Source organism: Gracilinanus agilis, chromosome 3 (assembly GCF_016433145.1).
Source record: "Gracilinanus agilis isolate LMUSP501 chromosome 3, AgileGrace, whole genome shotgun sequence".
Taxonomy (NCBI): domain Eukaryota; kingdom Metazoa; phylum Chordata; class Mammalia; order Didelphimorphia; family Didelphidae; genus Gracilinanus; species Gracilinanus agilis.
The window spans coordinates 497541513-497565058 of record NC_058132.1 but is presented as its reverse complement, the minus strand read 5'-3'; the positions used below and the strand labels follow the sequence as shown (position 1 = coordinate 497565058).

The following is a 23546-nucleotide window of genomic DNA, read 5'->3' as shown; positions in this document are numbered from 1 at the left end:
TTAATTAAAGAGTCCTACTGCCTAATTTCTTGGGTCACCTAGGAACTAGAAAATATCTTGGGGAGTATTTGAAGCCAGGTTCATAATTCTGTTCCTTCTTCAATAAGAAACATTTTCTGTTCAGTTGTGGATCCCCTGGAATGGTGGTTGGTTATTGTGTTGTTCACAATTAAGGGCTACTTTAAGTGGACAGCAAAAATGAACAATTTACTCTTTTTTCAGCAGTCAGGGCAAGATCCAAAAAACATATCAATGTCTGTCCTCATACTGGATATTTGATTGTTGTAAATTGCAATCTTGCACCAAAGAACCCAGATATGAATTACAGTTCTTAATTCTTCCAAAACATTCACCATTTTCTTTGTGGTTTGGGATTCTGCAGGATCTGTCTTACAAGGATCGGCACTGGCACGAGAACTGTTTCCACTGCTTCCAATGCAAGAACTCTCTGGTGGATAAACCTTTTGCTGCCAAAGATGAGCATCTCCTTTGTACTGAATGTTACTCTAACGAGTACTCTTCGAAATGCTCAGAGTGCAAGAAGACAATCATGCCAGGTCAGGACATTTTGCTCCCTATTTCAGAATTATCATAAAAGGAGTAAATGAATGTTTCTACTAATCCTAGCATTTTGCACTTATGTGAAAATAGTCCTGACCCACTGCTTGCATTGCCTTTGGTCCAGGGCTATATGTTCATTGACCAGTTATGCCTTTTTGCTTACAGTTTTTTTTATTACAGAGAACTAGTTAAAGCACCCAGAAACCCAGGTGGGGAATACTGAGTCATGCTCTTTAGGAGCAGTACTTTTATGTAATGGATATATGCTTTTCATGTATCTAGTGGAATGATCTTTCAAGAAAGTAATTTTTGAGCATCCACCATCTAAGCACATCTTTCTCAATGTGCAAGATGTCTCTCTCTTGTATCCTCCATTAATAGTTGAATTTTGAGGATGAAATTATTTGTTCATTGATGGGGAAGGAAGTAGCTTAATTGTGGTCAAGTAAGAAAAGGCTGATGGAATTGGATGGGGATGGGGGGAGGTAACCCTTTGGGATTTTTTCCCAAATCATTACTACTGTGTGAAAACCAGATTCAAAGCCAAGAAAAGTGGTTTCAAGTCTTAACTCTTCCATATACACTGGCTTTATGACTCTTAACAAATCACTTAACATCTTAGTGCACTTCTCTAAGACTATCAGTTGCAGAGAAGATGCCAATGTGAAGTGATAGGCATGTACTCACCTGAGAGTTAGCTATGCAAATGAAATCACACCAGTCCCCATCACTACCTTCTATTAACTTATACCAAAATAGACCAGATTTTTCAGATTTACATAAAAATTAGTTCAAATTTTTAAAAACTTTCAGACCATGTTGAGGCTTGAGAAATTATTTGTCCTCCTGGCTTCGGCCAGAAGGCATCAAAATAAAAATTAAAAAATAGAACAGAGATGAACAGAGAAACCCCTATAGAACACATCCTACAGAGCTGGACTTGGGCTCCTTTCTGAGGGACATACTAGAATGGCCCAGGAAACTCTTGATTGGGTGCCATTGACTAGGGGGTTTAGCTAAAGCTGACTAATAAGTGAGCATAGAAGGGTTGGGATCAGAGAAGACAGATGATTGCTGCTAGAGAACTTTCCTCCCTTCTTTTCCCCCTGCCTCACTGTGGTCCATAAGAACTAGAAGAAAATCCCTCCAATCTCTTACTGGAAGTCCAAGGGAAAGAAAACTTATGCATACATATTGAGAAGGGACCAAGAGAGGGAGAGCAAAAGCATTTCCACATCTCTTATAAACTCAGTGTAAAGAGGTTTCTTCAACAACATTTTGAACCCTCTGACATTATATGGCATAGTTGACTCAACTACTCCCCTTCCCAAAGCACTGGTGAATTCATCAAAAGTTCCTTGTGAATGTCCCTGAGCAAATAGTCAAGATGAAATCCAGTTTCATGGGAATTCACCAGTTCTGATATTCCTTTGACCACCTCTCATAATATGCAGGAATTTTCCTGCGCCAAACAACATTGAGAGATTCTATAACCTCTCTTTAAAACTCAGTTCAAAACTGAGTAATTTATTAACAACATATAATTCTTATTCTTCTAGTCTGAGGCCCTGATTCTAAGGATTAAAGCGACTTTCTCTTAATGCAAGAAACAAAGAGAGAAAAAATAATTTCTATTATTCATGGTATGAAAAAACCTAAGTTTTCTTCTTTCTAAAGGAGAGAGAGGAAGGAAGGTCTCTTCCTGGGTTGTGCAAACTATTAAAAGAAAGAAAGTCCTTTTTGAAAGTTAATCTTATAATGATATTTCCCGGTATGAGCATTCATTTGGTTCTAACCTTTTGAAAAATAGTTTTTCTCAGATTAAATCAAACAGGTTTCCATGTGGAAAAAATTTGCTTTCAAACACTCATTTAACAAATAAGGGTTTTCCCGTATTTCCCAAATATAGCTAGGTAGAGCCAGAATGTCTGTATTATATTTGTAGAAATATTTGAGGTTTTGCAGGCAGTTATAGTCAGTGTTTAGTGTGCTATCAAAATAGAAGCCAAAGCATTTATGTATGATATGAAGTTGTTTTTCGGGCAGTTTCATTTTACAGATTCATTTCAAGGTTATTTGAATCTTGATTCAGTTTTTCCTATCCGTGACAACAAAAAGGGGAATTGAAGATTCCCAGGAACCCTTTAATTAGGATTTCTTGACTTATTTACTTTAAATCTCATCCAATGTTTTCTGAACGTGATTATTATGAGTTCCATTAAAAATTGATGAACATTTATGGAAAGCTTACTAGAAGCAAGGCATCATGCTAAAAATACAAAGAAGTCTATGAGATAAGGTCTCTAACATCAAGAAAGAGTCAATTATCTAGTTTCCCTTGGTTGTTAGTGCTTTCTTCCTCCTATTCAAATTTGTGTACACAAAACACCCTCCCCCTCCCAAAAAAATGTAAAATCCCTTCTGGGGAAGGAAAGATGACTTGTGCTATTTCTTTTGTCTTTGTAGACCTAGAACATGGTAGGTACTTTATAAAATATTTTCTGGGTTATACTAGATTGAAAGTTGCAAAGGAGAGGCTTGTTTTCACGTATAGAAGTTCCTGATCCAAAGCTACTTATACCAATGAAATCACAGGCTTGATCAAAAAAAAAAAAATGACACTAACTTAATCAGGATGTCACAGTGGATAAAGCATTAACCTTGGAGTCAGAAAGATGCAGGATCAGGGTCTACCTCTGACACACATTAGCTTTGTAACTATTGTCAAATCTTTTAAACTCTTAGAGCTTCAGACAACTTTTTAAGACTAAAGTTATAGAGGAATTGTTGATCTGTATTAATGGAGGGAGTTGTTACACCAGGAGATTCCCAGGGACATGGCCCACCAAAAAAAACAAAAAACCAACTATGAATTAAAAACAACTAAAGACTATAAAATTACATATACTAAACACCAAATAAATGCTTTAAAATTTCAGAAGAGAGAGAAATCACTGTGAACTAAAATAACCTGAAGGGTACTGGTAAATATTTAACAATCAGATCTCAACAATAAAAAAAAAAATACACACACTTAAGTTTAATCTCAATTGTTAACATTTTCTCCATCACTTTCTTAAGTCTAAACAATCAACAAAATAATAAATCAAGCCCTGGTTTGGATTGTTTGTTGATTTCCAAGGTATACTTGGACTGAAAATTTAATAATCAGATCTCACCAGAACAGTTTGAGCCGACTCCAGCTCTCCCTTGAATGAAGATAAAGAATGGTCCAAAGATAATTTCATTTTGAACCTGGATCACTGAGATAATGAACTATTTATTTCAATGCTTAATACAATTGTTTTTATAAAGTAAGCATTTGGCAAATATTTGTGGAATAGGTCAATGAAGTACAGAACTTTGGGTAAAGAAACGGTAGAATTTAAGGCTAGAGAGGTAAACTGAGGCCATATTATAGAGAAGTTCTGGGAAGTTTGAATTTTATTTTGTGGGTAGTGGGAAGTCATTGGTAATTATGTAATCTGGTAGGAGTGTGTAGAATGGATAAGAGGAATTAAGATGCTGAAGGCAGCCAGGTGGCACAGTGAATACAGTGCCAGGTCTGGAGTAAGGAAGACTTCCTCCTGAGTTCAAATTTGGCCTCAGTCACTAACTATATGACCCTGGGCATGCCACTTAACCTCATTGGCCTCAGTTTCCTCATCTGTGAAATGAACTAGTGAAAAAAATGGCAAACTGTCCAGTATCTTTGCCAAGAAAATCCCAAATGGGATCACAAAGAGTTAGACATGACTGAAACAAGATTCTGAAAGCAAAGATCTCTCTTTGGAAAATACCTAAATAATGTAAAGTAAGATAATGGTGAGGGCCTAAATTAAGGTAATAGGAGTAGAAACAGGAAGGGCAACATTTTTAAAGCTGAGGAAAAAATATAAAAGAAACAACAGGCAAAATTTGCTGGGTATAGTGAGAGAGAATAGAAGAATTAGGGGTAATTTCAAGTTGTATATAGCCTGGAAAGCTAGGTGGATCCTAAGAGAAATTCTTTAGGGAAGAAAGATTGTTTGGTTTGGGGATGTTAAGTTTGATGTGATGGCAAGATATCTAAATGGGGTTACACAAGAAGCAAGTTATAATGTTAAAATGGAAGACAGGAAAGATTAAGACTGAAGATACAATTTTGTGAATTGTCCATATCTACAGAGGTGATGACGGAAGCTTTTAGAATGAATAAAATCTCAAAGAAAAAGGGTATAAGTGAGAGTTATTTGTTTAATGGTAACAATATATCTACTTCACAAAATAGAGAAAAAAAGACATTTCCTGCCTGAAGTAATTCCTACTCACCTTCATGACTGTGCTCTAAGATTTACAAAATGCTTTTCTCAAAGTAATTCTGAGTTAGAATGTATGGGTGGTATCCCAGTTTTACAAATGAGGAAACAGAGGCTGAGAGAGGGGATATGACTTAGTCGCAGTCACAGAATTATTAATGTCAAGGTTTCAAGCCTAATTCACTTTGAATTCTCAGTGTTTTTCCTTTGGCCATTATCTCTTCTCTAATTCAAGTCATGAGAAATGGTTCCTATACAAAAAATAGGCTAGCCAGGATGCATATGAATATTTAAATCATAAAAATTTAGTACTGAATGATTTTAATGATTATTTTGTCTAACACCTTCATTTTACAATAAATGTTAAAATAAAACATTTATGTTATTAGATTTAGATTAGATGAAAAGATAGACACATGCTTTTTTCTCAGGCCTGGTGCTGTATCCACTATGCTACCTAGGTACTCCTAAAAACTCATTTGACTTGATTTTTACAGAAAAGGAAACTGAGATCCAGAATATTGAAGTAACATAGTGAGTTAGGGACAGAACCAGGATTAGGATGTCCTCTGACTCCTGATCCAGTGCTCTAGAATATTATTTCAGGACCTTTGAAGTCCTTTGGTAATCAATGGAACATAGAAAATGTAAAATATTCATTAAAGTTGGGGGCAAAATTGCTAATTCCCCACCTGTATGGTAAATAAGAATCAGTTACAAAGTCATTATTTAGATAGGGTAAATAAATATGTATAATATAAAAAAATCTACTTCCATAAACTCTTTCGGAATCCAGATGCATTTCCTTTACATAGAGAGAACATGGGACAGCGGATAAATGGCACATCTCTAAGTCAGAAAGACCTACATTCAAATTCTGGTTCTATTTATATTAGTTTGTCTTCTTGAGCAAATGATTTAACTTCTCAGTGATCCAGACAATTTTCAAGAATTATGCAGTACTGGGGGCAGCTGAGTAGCTCAGTGGATTGAGAGCCAGACCTTGAAAAGGGAGGTCCTAGTTTCAAATCTGGCCTCAGACACTTCCCAGCTGTGTGACCCTAGACAAGTCACTTGACCCCCCATTGCCTAGCCCTTACCACTCTAATGCCTTGGAGCCGATATACAGTATTGACTCCAAGATGGAAGGTAAGGGTTTAAAAAAAAAAAAAAAGAACTATGTGGTACAGAATAGTTATTAATCTGCCTTGGGGTCATTTCCACACAGGCTTCCATATGCTCATAAAAACATAAGTGGACCCCCAAAAAAGAGAAATAACAAAATTCATTATTTGGATTTGTTGTTATTCAATCATTTTCAGATGAATTAACTCTTTGTGACCCCTTTTGAAGTTTTTTGGCAAAGATACTGGATCGGCTTGCCATTTCTGTCTCCAGCTCATTTTACAATTGAAGAAAATGAGGCAAACAGGGTCAGGTGATTTGCCAAGAGGTCCTACAGCTAGTAAGTGTCTCAGACCAGATTTAAACTTAAGAAGAATAGTCTTCCTGATTAGAAATCAGAAGGCAACATTAGAGCCTCAGATCTGTTACTAACTGGCTTTAATACCTCAGACAAGTCAGTTCAGCTCCTTCCGTCTCAGATTTCTCATTCATAAAATGAAACAAGAGAGGAAAATGAGGAAGGGTAGATTGTATGTTAACAGGGAGATGATACAGGATATAGATGGATGGATGGATGGATGGATGGATGGATGGATGGATGGATGGATGGATGGATGGATGGATGGATAGAAAGATAGATAGATAGATAGATAGATAGATAGATAGATAGATAGATAGATAGATAGATAGATAGATAGATAGATGAAGAATGCATGGAAGGCTGTATAACTACTCACCTCTTAGTTTGCTTCTGTTTTCTCTCTATCAAGAAGAATAATCTTTCAGCCTGGGAAAAACTGATTAAAAAATGTTAAGAGGAATATGAAACAAGATAGGTCCTATCATTTCCTTACTTATCAGTTCTCACTGAATTTGTCACTTTAACCTGAAGACATAATATTATAGAGGATACAATTCTAGGCTGAGTCAGCATCAAAACTCATCTGAAATTGTGTAACCATGAGCAAATCACTTTTGTCTTAGCCTCAGTTTTGACATTGTAAAATGAGAGAATTTTAGATGGCCTCTAAGATCCCTTCCTTTATTATCTTTACCTATGATTCTCTGACCTTACCCAAAAGATCTGCATCTCAGATTGCTGAAAGATGTCATTCCTGGATCATTGTCAGTGACTTTAGAGACCAAAGAGAATAAGAAAATGCAGCAGGCCTGAAGACAGACATTATGCTGATTTTCTAAAAGAGAGAAATGGTAGATCTTTTAAAGTATGTGATGATGAAATTATCTTTTGTTTCCTAGCAAAACTCTATAATATAAATTATAGATGTGTGAGCCCAGTGGGGAGACACAAGATTGTAATCAGTATTTTTAGGGAAGTCTGAGGTCAAGGCTAGTGGATTGCTTGAGCATAGGAGTTCTAAGCAACAGACATTAAGTTTGTCAGCAACATTGTGAAACCCCACTAGGATCGGAGAGGCAACAAGCTGCCTAAGGAAGGGCAAATAGGTCCACGCTTGAAATTGGAGCAAGTTGAAGCTTCCATGCAAATCAACAGTGAGGTCAATCCATGAGTAACCACTGAACTTTTAGACTGGATGAAATTGGGAAACTTCAAAACAAGAAACAAATTTAAAAGTTTACTAACATTAAAAACAAAGAATATTTTTTATCAAGAACATCTCATATAGACAATAACTTCATTTTAGATTTGTGGGTAAGAATGATCTAAATATAATATACATTTGACAAAATTTCTCATGATATTCTTATGGACAAAGTTAGAGAGAGGTGGGCAGGTTACATCTTTAGTATGGTAAATTCAGAACTGATTGAAAAACTGTATGAAAAGATTTTTGATGAATGGATTAATGTCACCCTTATAAGAATGAACAGAGCCAGTAACCAAATGTTGCACCCTGAAAGGTCAGTAGACTGACTGTCTACTATATTCCCTGCAATACATAATGACTGAGAAATTTCTCAAAAATTACTCTTTCCCTATAGAAAGTATACTCATCAAAAATGGCTACAGAAAAAAAAGACTAGAAATTAATTAGAAACTAAATAGCCTTATCCTAAAGAATGAATGGGTCTAAGAACAAATCATAAAATAATCAACAATTTCATTAAAGAGGACAGCAAGGAAACGATATACCAAAACTTTTCAGACATAGCCAAAGCAGTACTTAACGGAAATTTTATATCTCAATGCTTATATTAATAAAAGGGGAGAAAAGAGCAGTTCAATGAATTGAACATGCAGCCAAAAAAATAAAGAGGAAAAGAATAAATTACAAATCTCCAATTAAACACTAAATTAGAAATTCTGAAAATTAAAAAAAAAGATTAATGAAATTGAAGCAGAAAACATTGAACTAATAAACAAGACAAGGAGTTGTTTTTATAAAAACAATAAAATAGATAAACCATTGATTAATTTGATCAAAAAAGAAAGAAGAAAATCAAATTACCAGTATCAAAAATAAAAAGGACAAATTCAAACCAAGAAGAGGAAATTAAAGCAAATATTAGGAGTTAGTTTGCCCAATTATATGACAAAAAATCTGACAATCTTTGATGAATATTTATTAAAAATACAAACTGCCCAGATTAACAAAACTGACTACATTAAATTTTAAAAGATTTTGCACAAACAAAACCAGTGAAACCAAGATTAGAAGGGAGATAAACTAGCGGGGTTGGAGGTGGAATTTATAGCAAGTATCTCTGACAAAGGCTTCATTACTTAAATATATAGAAAACTGAGTCAAATTTATAAGACTATAAGTTATTCCCCAATTGTCAAAGGATTTGAACAAGCAATTCTCAGATGAAGAAATTAAAACTATCTTTAGTCATATGAAAAAAAAGTTCCAAATCATTGTTTATTAGAGAAATGCAAATTAAAACAAGCACTGCACACTGATCAGACTGGCTAATATGACAAAAAAATTAAAATGATAAATGTTAGAGGGGATGTGAGAAAATTGGAACACTAATACACTGTTGGTGGAGCTGTGAACTGATCCAAACATTCTGGAGAGCAATTTGGGACCATGCCCATGTAAAATTGCAAAAAAAAAAAACAAAACTGGAGTTATTATATGAAGTGATGCAAAGTGAAGTGAGAAGAACCAAGAGAACATTGTACACAGTAACAGCAATAAAGTATGATGACCAACTGTGAATGACTTTAACTATTATCAGCAAGCAAGGATCCAGAACTCCAAGGGACCCATGATAAAAAAAAGGCTATCCACTGCTATAGAAGAAGGAACTGATCGTCTAAATGCAGTTTGAAGGATGCCATTCTTCACTTTATTTTCTCCATGAATTTTTCTCTAATGTAAGCAATATTTGTCTTTTTTCACAACATGATTAGTATAGAAATATGTATTATATAATAATATATACTCAACCTATATCGTATTACCTGCCATTTTGGGAAAAGAGAAGGGTAGGATGGAAAACAAAAACATGAATCTCAATATTTCAGAAAACAATTATTGAAAATTGTACCAACATATAATCTGGAAAAAAATTTAAGCCTCATTTTTAAAACATTTTTTCTCAAGTCCTCAATGCCTAGTGTTGTTCCTTGTGGGCATTTAATAAATGAGAAATTGAATTGAATGCCACCCCAAATGCTTTTTCACAGCAGATGACCTTTACCTCCTACTTTACTGAAAAATTAAGCCATCTGTAATGAACTTCCCACTTTTCCTTGCTTCTTATCTCTTTTTTCCTAGCACAGTGCTTTCCCAGTGTTAGCACTTAACAAAGTTTGTTAAATTAAGTTCTAAGACGAGGTAATAGGGCAAGGTTCTGGGATTATTCATTTTTTTCTCTCTTCACATGGGAAAGTTCAGCATGATGAAGGTTTAAGATAAGGACAGAAGGAACTTTGAAAGAAAGCAACACTAAAAGTTTCTCACTAACAAATTGAAAAGCCAAGAAATGTTCATGAATTTTTACTGAAGTGCTCATTTTTATAACCTCAATAAATTTTACATTTAGAATAGGATATTTAAAGTCAAGAAATCAACATAATTTGTCATTGGGATCATTTCAATTCGAGAATCTGATAAAGTACCACCTTCTAATCACATAACTTTTACTCATTCCCCCTAATTGCTAGTGCCCTCCCTCTTTAATTACCTTGCATTTATCTCCTTGTATTTATTTGCATTTATCATCTCTATGTCTATATGTACATATATAATATATACATAAAATGTATATGTAATTTATAACAATAACAAAAAACCACTGCTGTGCCCAGAGGACTGGGGAACTATATCCTCTCCCTCCTCACATAGAGGTTTCTCTCCTCTGAATTCAAACATATAGACCAGTGGTTCCCAAACTTTTTTGGCCTACCACTCCCTTTCCAGAAAAAATATTACTTAGTGCCCCTTGGAAATTATGAAACTATTTATTTAACTCAGAATAGAATGTAATACAAAAAAAGCGTGGCCATCATTGCACCCATGGATCACTGCAGCACCCACCAGGGAGTGGTAGCGCCCACTTTGGGAATCACTAGCAGACCAGATTCAGTCCTAGGGGAGACTAGCCTAAAAAGATTTGTAAGGCTCTTTCTTGAACTCAGTCTTTATATCCCTACCCAGGGGAGGATCATTTAAAATTTAGATTTGGCTCATATCTAGGGTCTGCCCAAAAGGAGAAGTAGAAAGGTACTCAACATACAATGCAGAACAAGGAAGCTATTTATTTTCCCTATGATAAAGAAATTCTTAACACTCACAAGACCCACAAGTAGGCACTGACTGAAACTTAAATAATCAGCAGTAATATATAACTACTATTCACCTTTTTCTGGGAAATGGAGGCTTTGGTATATTTCAGCGCAACTTTGCACTGTCCAAAACTTTCCCTCCAATTCCATGGCTTCTGGCAAGTCAGGTTAGGGGCTGATTGGACTCTTTCCCTTGCTAATGGTAAGCTGGAAGTTTCCAGGGGGACTCTAATGTACATTGCATGGAATGACCCCTTCAAGTCCCATACTCATGTACGTTCTATGAGGTGAAACCCTACTACATATGAATATAAGGGTTCTCTCAAATAGAATAGGAGCTCCTTGAAAGACTTTTTTTGTTTTTGTCTTCCTATCCTCAGTTTCTAACACACAATAGGTATTTAATAAACACTTGTTGATTAATTGCTCCTACTCATTTATGGGTAAATTTTTAGAAGTAGCACAGTTTTCTCCACAATGTATTGTTCTAGAGAACTGCCCAGTGCACTGAGACTTGCCCAGGGTCACATAGACTCTGTAGCAGAGGTAGGATTCAAACCAAGGTTTTCCTAGTTCGGAGGTCAATTCTCTATCCATTATACCATATTGGATCTCTGATATTATACCTAAGAAAAAATGACAATGTGTGTATATTGCATCTCTGATATTATATCTAAGAAAAATGATAATGTGGGACTTTTATTAAAACCACAAATATAATAATAGAATTTACACAAATCTAGATTTTTACCTACAAGGTGGTGTGTCCATGTTTCTAGGAACCTCTCTTATGAAAGTCTGGACTTCTAACCAGGCTTACAGAGAGGCTTTGGAAATAATTCCTCATAGAATTTTCTAAAGTTCCTTTCTGTTATGTTAAATGCTTATTTCTCCCAGCTCTCTATTCTGAAAATAGCAACTACTTGCTCTTTTTATGCTACCAGAGAAAGTGAATAGAATCCAAATATATTAGAGCTTCCTCTGCACAGATGTCAGTATAAGACAGTTGTTCTGGATATTACATTATTATTATAATCTTGCTTTGTGTCAATTTGAGATCTTGCTCTACATTCAAATTACTAGAAAGTATTTGATTTTGTTGTTTACTAAGCTGATTTTCAAAAAGCAAAGGGCAAGGGTTTGTGTGAATAAAATAAGTGACATTCTCACACATTGTATGTGATATGCATGTGATGTTTACCTGTAACATTTATGTAGGATTAGTGATATATGCTGCATAATTATGTTATGTATATATAATGCCATATGTTTATAGCTAGAAGGGCCTTAGAGGTCATTCATTTTAATTTAAGAAGGATATATACCTATATTAAGCATTTACTATGTATAAGACACTGTCCTGGGTGCTTGAGGTAGAAAAATAATAATGAAACTGTCCCTGGCTTTAAGGAACTTGGCTATATTCTACTAAAAACATAATCTGACAGAGGCTAAATGACTTTCCCAAGGTCATACATGTAGTGAGTGATAGAATCAGGATTAGAACTCAGATCATGTACTCTTTCTCCTAGACAATGCTGCCTTCCTATTTTTAATCTTATATTTTGTTGCCATCCTTTTTTTACATCACACTCATCTATAACTATATGTCTTCCTCTTTTCCTATTCAATGAACAATATCTCATAAAAAAAAAGACTTAAAAAGAAAAAATGCAGTTCAGGAAAACTAACCAATATGTCATCTCCTTTCTGGCAGCATATGTAATATCCCATACTCAAAGCCTTTTACCTCTGCAAGCCCACTACCTCATGCCCTTTTCTTTTAGAGTAAAGGTTCTTAACTGGTTGTTATAATATGGACTCCCTCGGCAGCCTGGTGAAACCTATGAACCCCTCCTCAGCATGTTTTTAACTGCACAAAGTGAGATACATAAGATTAGAAAAGATACCAATTAAATTAAAATGTTTTGTTTCAGAGTATTTGACACATTATAGCAATCAAAAACTAAGAATAAGCATCACAACTTGGTTTAAATAGCTAATTTCGTAGACTAGTGGTATCCAATTGAAATAAAGGTGGACCACTAAAATATATATAAAAATCCCTGCAGGGGTATATTTGACTTAGACTAAGAAAACCACATAGAAACATTATGTTGTGTTGCATTTTAAAAGTTAATGATTTGTTAATTTTATTAATATTTTGTTAACTACTTCCCAGTTTCTCTTTAACCTAGTTGGGCTACACTCTGGAGCATTGTGGGCAGCAATGTGGCCTGTGGCCCAGTATTTGAAACCTAGGAAAAGGCTTTTTTCTATATAGGCATCTTAAGCCACCTGCTTTTCCCTCAGATACACTCCCTGGAAACTGTACTCCCCTGAAAGTGACAGACAATACATTAGACAGCCAATAGGTCACAGAAGTATTGCTGAAGATGTGGTCCCTGAATCAGTAAATCTTTCACTGTAAAGACCTCAGTATTCCAAGCTGCATACTGTTTTATGTGAAAGAAATTTTTTTAATATAAAAATGCACTTCATATTAAAAATATATCATTAACTTTGTGACCCTGGGCAAGTTACTTAACCTCCATTGCCTAGCCCTTGCCACTCTTCTGCCCTGGAACTGATGATACTCAGTATTAATTCTAAGATAAAAGGTATGAGGGTTTTTTAATGCTTCATTTGAAGCAAGGACGTGGCTCAGTGGAAAGAGTGCCAGGCCTGGAGAAGGAAGGGCCTGGGTTAAAATCTGGCCTTAGACAATTCCTAGCTGTGTAAGCCTGGGCAAGTCTTAACTCTTAATTGCCTAGCCCTTACTGCTCTTTTGCCTTGGAACTAATAGTTGCTATCTATTCTAAGACAGAGAATAAGGGTATTGTTAAAAAAATAAATAAATAATTTTTTTAAAGGCAGAAGGTTAAAAGTGTTTTTAATACATTGTTTTATTTTTAAAAAATTTTTTTTTGATCTTGGCTTTGGTGGCAGGCACCCGAAAGATGGAATACAGGGGCAATAGCTGGCATGAGACCTGCTTCATCTGTCATCGCTGCCAGCAACCAATTGGGACTAAGAGCTTCATTCCTAAGGATGATCAGAACTTCTGCGTGCCCTGCTACGAGAAGCAATTTGCCATGCAGTGTGTTCAGTGCAAGAAGGTACCTTTTACTCTCCTTGTGATATTTCACAATTTTATCAGTTTCCTTCTCTGGCTTTTTCCTGGAATTTTGAACTTTTTTCATGATTTGTAGCCTTTAAAAACATATAATATGAATAACATGCTGTGGCTTCCTTCTGATTTCATAATATTGCTAATGTATTAAATTCATCCTCATTTAAAGTTTTCTAGCACTCTGGCATATCATGAAATTATAATTTTTTTATCTCTAACTCCTTATGGAAGACCTCCAAATATTTTTCACATATGTAAATCTTAGTCTGGGGGCTTTATTTTTCCTAGTAGTCTTCTTTGCTATGCTACTATATGATTTTTTCAGATATTGCTTTTCTGCAATATGAAGGGATCTCATGATAGTTTTCTATCTCAAGGGAAACATATACTATTTCCTGTCTACCTCCACTCTCTTTTAGTATGGATTAGGTCCCTCTCTGACTCAAATTTAATAAACTTTTAGAGTTGGAAAAGGTCTTAGAAATCATATTGTAATCAAATGAGTTAGCATAATAAAGTGTTTTGCAAACCTTAAAGGACTATATAAATGCTAGGTGGTAGTAGTGATAGTAGTATTAATAGTGGTAGCAGCAGCAGGAGCAGTAGCAATAGTAGTGGTGGTGGTGGTGGTGGTGTTGTCGTCTTTCAGTATAAAGAGTGCTAGACTTTAAGAAATCTAGGAGTATCTAGGTAGTGTAAGATTTAAATTAATGTCCAAAAACTCCAAGTATTAATTTTATAAAGTTTATTAATAATCACTTGAAGTAAAATAAAAAGGAAATAGAACTATAAAAATCTAATTATCTAACAGAAATAAGACCTTGTGAGTAAATTCTCCTGCCTGCTCACCTCACACCACCTCCACCAAATGGGATCACAGGAAGAGTGAAAGGCAGGGCCACCCAAAATTTATATCCTCTCTACATTAGCACATAATGTGAGAAGGAACATAGGACCTTGGAATAGTAGTTCTAGGATTCAAATTTTAATTACACAATCTCCCCACCCCCACCCCGTGATTCCCATGGGAAACAAGTAGAAATCTCCCTGATTTGCATGCCTAGTTTCCCCATGGAATCAGTACACATAACCAACTTATATCTCTAAAGATCTTCAACTAGAGGTACATGCAATATTGCACTTTCTAAGGGGAAATTACAATAATTTGGGATAAGAGGGAAATAAAAGAGAAAGAGAACAAAACTAATGATTGCTAGGGGCATCAACAAAAAGCTAACTAGGGAACAGTCCCCTTTGGCAGTGACTTAGGGGATAGAAAGTCAGGACTAGAGACAGGAGATCTTGTTAAATCTGTCCTAGCTATGTGACTCTGGGCAAGTCACTTAAGTCCATTTGCCTAGCCCTTATCATTGGAACCAATACTTAGTACTGACTCTAAGACAGAAGGTAAGGGTTTAAAAAAAACTGAGAGACCTGGATTTGAGTTTCACTGCTGACACTTCAACCTATGTGATCATTTTACCTTAATTTCCAAATCTGGAAAATGGGCATCTGTCAGCTATTATCTAGTCTTACTTTTGAGAAGGAAAAACTAAAACCCAATTACATAATAGCAGAGCTAATGGAAAGTACACTGAATTTGATGTTTGAAAACCTAGATTCAGTCCTGGTTCTGTTCTTCCCTCCCTATGTGATTTTCGGCAAGTGAACTAATGAACTTTGGTTTCCTTTTCGATAAAAGAGAAAATGAGAGACTTAAATTAGATGATCTCTAAGGATCTTTCAAATCTAAACATTGAACTCAGGCCATCTGAGTCCAGGACCAGCGTATATTCAGCTGTGCCAGACTGCATTCTTCTTACAACCTAATTCCATTTTCTGCAGATAGATAGATAAACAGATAAAATTTCTTTTAAGAAAGCAAAAACCTTCATAGGATAGATGTATCCCTAGACTCCTAGTTCTTATACTTCTTAGCAAAAGTGTAACTGAGCAAAACTGACCCCAAACCTTGTATTCTGGCCACATTAACTTCATCTTGGTCAATTGTAGCTGCAGAATTTATTTGAAAGTATTACTATCTGCCTTTGTCTTCTTCACTCACTAAAATTCCTTCTGTTTCACCATTCAGGCATATTTTCTTAAACCCTTTTTTGAGAAGGTCTTTTTGAAGAGAAAATTCACATTGACCTCTCGGTTTATCTATATTAACTTTGGCTATGTTCCATCCCTTGCTTTTCCCCCCTGTCAATTAACCTTAGCCAAAGTACTTTCATTGAGAGCCTTTTCTGAATCTCTGTATATGAATTTTCAGTAATTCTCTATTTCATAGCTGCTTTCCCTGACATTTTTCCCCTTTTCTCTCCTTATGCTGTTTTAAATCCCATTTCTTCCTTAACTCCTTTCTTTTTCTAATACTTCTCAATTTAACTCTTTAATAACAATTTCCTTTTGCTTGACACTAGCATTGGTTTGTCTTATCTTAGTAAGAACTGGGAAAATTCCTCCTGAATGCTTTTGTAATTTTGTCTTTTGTCCCAGCAAGGCAACTAAAACAAACACTTCTTCTCTTAACTACTATAAATTTGTCTCTGATATAGAACTTTAAATTTTAAAAATTGTCTCATCACCAGAAGCTACCTTATAAGGGACCAGCCATCCCTCTTCTAAGGAAAAAAAAAGCAACACTATTTAAACAATAAAGTTAACAAACTTTTAAAAAACACATTTTGAATGTTTTCATCACATTCATAAGGTTTTTTTAATGAGGGTTGATCTTGGGTGCCCTCTTTTTTCTCTCTTCTATCCTAGAAAGGCAAAAAGGTTCTTCAGTGCCCAATATTTCCACCCCCAAGTTCCTGGAATGCACTGTTACACTATAATCATCCCCATTAGGTCAGAGATTGGTTCATTTTTGTCTTTGTACTCCTAACAACTAGCATAGGATCCCTACAAAGGCACTTATAAAGACCTACAGATTGACTGTGTCCCCAGACTGCAGATTGCCAAAATGTCCCTAAAGATAAATATTTCAGTCCCCATTTTAACACTAAAGAAATCAGGGCCAGAAGAGCTTGATAGAAATACAGAAGAAAAAAGTTCTGTGAAGTCATCTGTTAGTGACATTTCCCAAAACCTACCTATCTTGCCTTAAAAGAATCTTGAAAAGGTCCTAATACCAGCAGGTAAGAAAGTTCTCCATTTCCATGTACACAGGCCATTGTCATTAAAGAGTTGATCCTGTAAAACTTCCGCTTTTCTTATTAGGCCATCACTACCGGGGGAGTCACTTACAGGGAACAGCCTTGGCACAAAGAGTGCTTTGTTTGCACTGAGTGCAAGAAGCAGCTATCGGGACAACGGTTCACTTCTCGGGATGAGGACGCCTACTGCCTCAACTGCTTCTGTAATTTATATGCCAAGAAGTGTGCTGGGTGCACCAACCCCATTAGCGGTAGGTATTTACTTTCAATGAAGCAGGAAATGCCTATAAACTCAGGGAAGATCTGTTTTGACATGTGTCAATGTAGCATTTCATACATAAATCTGATGTCCACTCTGAATTTTATTTCCATAGGCCAAGGGGGCTTCATCTTTTTGATGTCACGGACCCTTTGGGTAGTCTGGTGTAACCTAATATGACTATGGTTTTAGCCTGTATTCACAACTTTGGGAAATGTTTCAGCTAGAAAATAGGTGAAAAGAAAGATGTGGTTTTTTCCCCCATTCAAGTTCACGGACCCGATAAAAATCTACCCTAGGCTAAGACCCCCTGCTAGAGGCTAATATTCTGAGAAAAACTCTGCTTTGGTATCCTTGACTAATGGCCTTCCCATAGACCCTACGTTAGCTTGGCCAACCCCTTCTAATCTTAGGTCTTTTGTCATGGAGTTTACTACCTCTGCTTCAAGTTGGATTGTTTCCTGCACACTGTTTATTAACACATGACAAGCACATGGGAGAAAAGAAAGCAGCTGATTTCAGGCTTGGCAGCTTTGCCCTGTTGAGACTCCTGTTCAAGGTCAGGTTGACTTTTCTCTAAGGCATGGCAGAGTGGACAGAGAGCTGATCTTAGAGGCAGAAAGACCTGGATTCAAGTTTCCCCTCTGACTTATATCGACTATGAGACCCTAAGCAAATCCTTCTTAGTGCCACATGAAATTCTTTGAGTTGCAGAGTAGATGCCCATCTGAATTGTAGAGGAAGTTTCTCATTGGGTTTCAAATCATAGATCTAGTCCAAAAAAAGAAAAAAAGATCCATAGTTCCTTGAGGAAAAGAATAATGAAATTTTATTTGTTGGTTTGGTGTTTTTAATTCCACACCCCTAAAGAGGGCTAAGTAATGGCTTTAAAAAAAAATTTAATTAAGCTGTGTGACGCTGGGCAAGTAAGTCACTTAACCCCCATTGCCCAGCCCTTACCAATTCTAAGACAGAAGGTAAAGGTTTAAAATATCTATATTTGATTGGTTGATTGGACTGTAATAAACATATCAAAGGATCAGATGAGCAATGTGGCATATATGGTTGGTAGTCAGAATTAGAAAAATGCAAGTTCATAATCCTGACTCTAAAATTTATATTCATATAAATTATATATGTAGTTTATATTAACATATAAATATATAAAATATATATTTAAGTATAAATATAAAATATAAAAATATATTATATAGGTGTGTAGCCAGGGGCCAGTCCCTTAATTTCTGTGGGCCTTAGTTTTCTCATCTGTAAAATGGAGATAATAATATCTACAACACCTACCTTACTGGCCTGATGTGAAGTTTAAATGAATGTCTCTAAAGAGCTTGACATATTTTAAAGCATTCTATGTATAGGTTGTTAGTTTTACTTTTGAGTTTTTTAGATTGTAAGCTCCTTCAGGGCAGAGACTGTCTTTTGCCCCCTTTTATATTCTCAATACTTAGCACAGTGCCTAACACATAGTAGGTGCTTAATAAACATTAATTGACTGATTTTTCTGGATTAAAATGCAAGTCAGTGGCTTTGCATATTTTAGCATTATCCTAGAATCATAAAATATTAGAGCTGAAAGGGATCTTCCATGTAATCTGGTCCTTTGATAGATAAGGAAACTGAGGCCCACAGAGGTGAGGAGACGTTTCAGAATTAAAATACAAAGAAAAAGAAATGACAGAATTTATTTTTATATAAAATTCACCTTCCAAAATTTCTTTTTTATATTTCTTTCTTAATCATACAAAAATTTCACAGTATCTAGGAATAGAATACCAAATTCATTACAGTACTCATTTCTTTTGTAGTAATAATAATAATCCAGTACTTGAAGATTTACAACACACTTTACCATAAGAACAAAGTCTTCTCTAGATAGAAACTAGTAAAACAAAAAAATTCACAAAAAGAGGAAAATTAATTTTCTAAAAAAGAGAAGTAAAATCTTAAAGCCCATGAGAACTTTTGAAAACATAGTTAAAAGACACTTGTTACCAGGATTTCCACACTAGCCCACAAGGGTCTGGTGAAGTTAGAGGAAGTGAAATCCTGACAAACATCAAAGACTTTTATCCTGACTGAGGAAAATTCAGTTTTAGAAACATAATTTCTTTTTAAAGATTAGAATGGCAAAGTGGCCAGAGTGCTGAGCCTGGGGTCAGAAAGTCTCTTCTTCCTGACTTCAAATCTGGCCTCAGACACTTAGTAACTATGTGACCCTGGACAAGTCACTCAACCTTATTAGCCTCAGTTTCCTCATTTGTAAAATGAGCTGAAAAAGGCAAAAGCAAAGTATTTTTAAAAAATTGTTTTTAGAATCTTTGCCAAGAAAACCCCAAAATGGGGTCACAAAAAGTCTGACATGACAATTACAACAATAGTATTGAAAAATGAGTTGGATTTCGAGTCAGAAAACCTGTGTTCAAATATCACGTCTATCATATCCTGCCAATGTAACCTCTGAGAACTGAATTCTTCTCTTTACAGTCTTAGTTTTCTTAAATATAAAATTTTGAAATTTAATAAGGAATACGCCCAAAGATACTCATTTGCCCTCTTTATTCCTCCAAGGTAAGAGGAAAGCCTGGTATATTACCGGAAAGATTACCAGTGAAAAATTGAAGTCACTTAGTATGTGGTTTTGTACTTGTTATGGTAAACCTTATGTGTATGTATATATGTATGAATATGTGTATGTATGTATCTGTGTGTATGCATATGTATACATGCATATGTATGTACATATTTGTGTATATACAATTGTGTAGTGTGTATTGTATACAAGTTGCATTGCATACATATAAAAATAGTATACAATATAAAAATTGTATATATGTAACAGCACGTATTATATGTATGTGCATGTGTGTGGTACATATACAACATATATAAGAACATAAATATACATGAATGTACACACATATATGTGTTTGTTTTATTCTTAGTCCTATGAAAACAGGAGGAACCACATATTATCTAAACTTTGTATCTTTCTCAGTCAGTCAACAACCATTTATTAATCTCATCACTATGTTTCAAAGACTATGTACTACACACAGTAGATAATTAATGCTTTTTAAATTTAATTAAATTCTTGTTTAGTTTTTCATTAACTCAAGGGATGGTCTAAGTGACTTCAAAATCATTTCTATCTATGGTGAATTAAGCAACTTCAAGGCACTTTTCGGATAGGATGTTCAGAAGTCCTTGATTTTCCAAGATATAATCAATATCTTTTTTTTCATATTCTGTTTTATTTCATTTTTAAATTTTTTATATAATATTTTATTTTTCCCCTATTAGAAGTAAAAACAATTTTTTAAACATTCTTTTTTTAAGTTTTGAGTTCCCAATGATGTTAATATTATCTGTGTTTTAAGTGGGGAAACTACGAGGCATGGTTTGAACTTGATTCTTCCTCATTCCAGGTCCAGCACTATACTACACCACCTAATTGCTTAAGTTACTCAGCACTAAAGGACTTTTTTTCTCTTAATGTAAATATTATAGGGACATTTTGTTTTAAACTAGATCCATTCCCACAACTACCCTCCATAAGGTTCCTCTGTAATTTCAACCATTGCAATTTCAATGCAAAATTTCTCTAGAATTTATTTTAATAATTGTAGAAGGTATGCCCATTTGGAAATTATAGCAGATTGCATTTTATTTCCAGATGACATACTGAACTTTAGAACTAAAAATATCCTTGTGGAGTACTTTTGTCCCCATCCCTCCTCACTTTTAGCTTCCTTTTCTGTGTTGCCTTCCTCTATTGCCCTCTTGAGGGCAGGGGCATTCTTTCTTTCTAGTTATATTTCTATTCTCAGTGCTTAACATATAATATGTGCTTAATGAATATTTGTTGACTAACTTACTCTATTTGCTGTACTTTTTAATATCCTTTTCCCAGTCTACTGTTTTTTCTAACAGAATGATTTTTTAGTCACAATCAGTCAATTCCCTCAAAGATTTTTGTGGGAAATAGACAATAGAAAAGACCAAGCAATCAAGCTGAGGGACTTCATTTCCCTTTAGCAAAAATTGACCCCATCTTCCATATGCTTCTTTAAGCCTTAACCATGGATGAAAATTCCTTTTGCTTCAGTTTTTTCATCAGCCCAAGAAGCTCCTGGTTAATTATGCCTTTATTCCTTGATCTGATAAAATTTTCCTTTCACTAGGTCTTGGAGGAACAAAGTATATCTCTTTTGAAGAACGCCAATGGCACAATGATTGCTTCATCTGCAAAAAGTGTTCCCTGTCCTTAGTCGGGCGTGGCTTCCTCACTGAGAGGGATGATATCCTTTGCCCAGAGTGTGGAAAAGATATCTGAAGGTCAAAAACAAGGGGAAAGCTGTGCTTACCAAATATGTGCATACATATATATTTTTCTGAAATATTCCTATGTTGTGTACTAGCTTTAATCAGCCACATGCAGACTTTCTTCATGGATTTTATAGTGGGCTTCACATCTATAAAACTTTTCTCCCTTGGATTGGACAAATCCAGAGGAAACAGCAAATACTTTTTCTTCTAGCGGTAGCAGGGGAAGTGGTTCTGAATTTCTGTAACTGAGGCAGATCTAAGGGTGGATAGATAACTGATCAATATGAGCTAATTTTCTTTCTTTGACTGAATGGTTGATATGAAGAGATGGTGTAGTCAACATAAGATTTTAAATCTTTCCAAGGGAATATCCTAGCTAAGAATGATGTTCATTGACTGTGTAACCACATGTGATACAAGGTGTAGAGTAAGTGTGGTTTAGAATGTGTATGTATCAGAACAAAAAATTTGTGTCACACAGTGTGAAACGATTAATCATCGAAGGCAGGAGTATTGTATAACAAGCACATACTGTGTTGCATGATCAGGCGATCATCTGTGTCAGTGATAAATGAAATTGCATCATGCCTTATATTTTAAAAATAATAAAATTATGTCAGCCACCAATCTCACATTTCTTTTTTATTTGGTCTGTTTCTCCCTCAAAATATTTTTGTTTAAAATATGTAGCTTTAATTCAACTAGCATTTATGAAGTATTTAACTATGGTGCCAAACACTGAGCTAAGTCCTGGCCCACAAAGGAAGGCAAAAACAATCCTTGCCCTCAAAGAAATCATTTTCTAATGGGAAGAGTAACAATATGCAAATAGCTATGTACCTACAAGATATACGCAGAATAAATTAAATTAGCATTAAGGGAGAATGGGAAAGACTTCTTGCAGAAGGTGGGGAGCTAGGGAAAATACATAGGGTAGAGAGATGGAATGTGAGGAATGACAAGGGTGCCAATGTCACTGAATCATAGAGGATGTGGAAGATAGTGAGAGTTGTAAAAAGACTAAAAAGGCAGGGAGGAGTTCTGATGTGAAGAATTTTAAAAACCTAAAAAAAAGGATCCTGGAATCAAAAGGTCAATAGAGAGCTTGGTAAAAGATAGACTGGTGTTAGGAAAGACTGCCCAAGAGGTTATTGAGTGTGGGGTAATGAGGGCCTATAACAGGGTGATGGCAATGTCAAAAAAGATGGCATATAGCAGAGATGTTGTAATAAGAGTTGGCAAAAGATTAGATATATGAGATGAATGGAAGTGAGGATGAAAACTAGGTTGGTATCTTGAATGATGGTACCCTCAATGGTAAAAGAGAAGTTCAGAGGAGGGGAGGACTTAGAAGAAGACATTAAAGAGTTCAGTTTTGAATATACTGAGATGTCAGTAGGACATCTCATTCAAGATTCCCAATAGGTAATTGGAGATAGAAGCCTAAAGACCAGAAAAAGAGTGTAGGAATGAGTAAATAAACAAGAATCATCTAAAGAAAGATGGTCATTGTATCTATTGGAGCTGATCTCAACAAAGAAGTTAATATGGAAAGAGAAAAGAAATGGCCTCAGGACAGAGCCTTGGGAGCATCCAAGTTTAGTAGGCATGACCTAGATGACTGAGAAGGACTGAGCAACCATTGACTGAACAGCCAGATAGGTAGGAAGAGACCCAGGAGATAGCAGTTTCCCAAAATATTTGAGAGAAAAGAGTATTAAGGAGTAGAGTGATTGACAGTATCAAAGGCTGCATAGAGATCAAGATGGATGAAAGCTGAAAAAAGGTCATTAGAACTAGCCATTTAGAGATCATCAGAAACTCTGGAAAGAGCAGTCAGTTGAAAAATGAGGTCAGAAACCAAATTACAGAGAGTTTGGGGCAGAACAATAAGTCAAGAAGTAGAAGCACCATTTGCAGACACTTTCTTAAAGTCATTAGC

At 35.3% G+C, this 23546-nt stretch overlaps 1 protein-coding gene across 5 annotated transcripts in view; it reads left to right on the top strand.

Moving 5' to 3' along the window:
• FHL2 (four and a half LIM domains 2) overlaps positions 1-22231 on the top strand; it is a 63184-nt gene extending 40953 nt beyond the window's left edge. For 4 of the 5 annotated variants that reach the window (XM_044670472.1, XM_044670474.1, XM_044670473.1 and 1 more), the window contains 4 exons: positions 383-557; positions 13654-13823; positions 17066-17252; positions 21460-22231. In XM_044670472.1, coding sequence (XP_044526407.1) covers positions 383-557; positions 13654-13823; positions 17066-17252; positions 21460-21611 — 684 coding nt within the window. In that variant the 3' untranslated portion in view covers positions 21612-22231. Of the gene's footprint in view, positions 1-382; positions 558-9082; positions 9292-13653; positions 13824-17065; positions 17253-21459 lie in introns of those variants that run through there. The other variant, XM_044670475.1, reaches the window with a different exon arrangement.
• The last annotated feature ends 1315 nt before the right edge of the window (positions 22232-23546 follow it).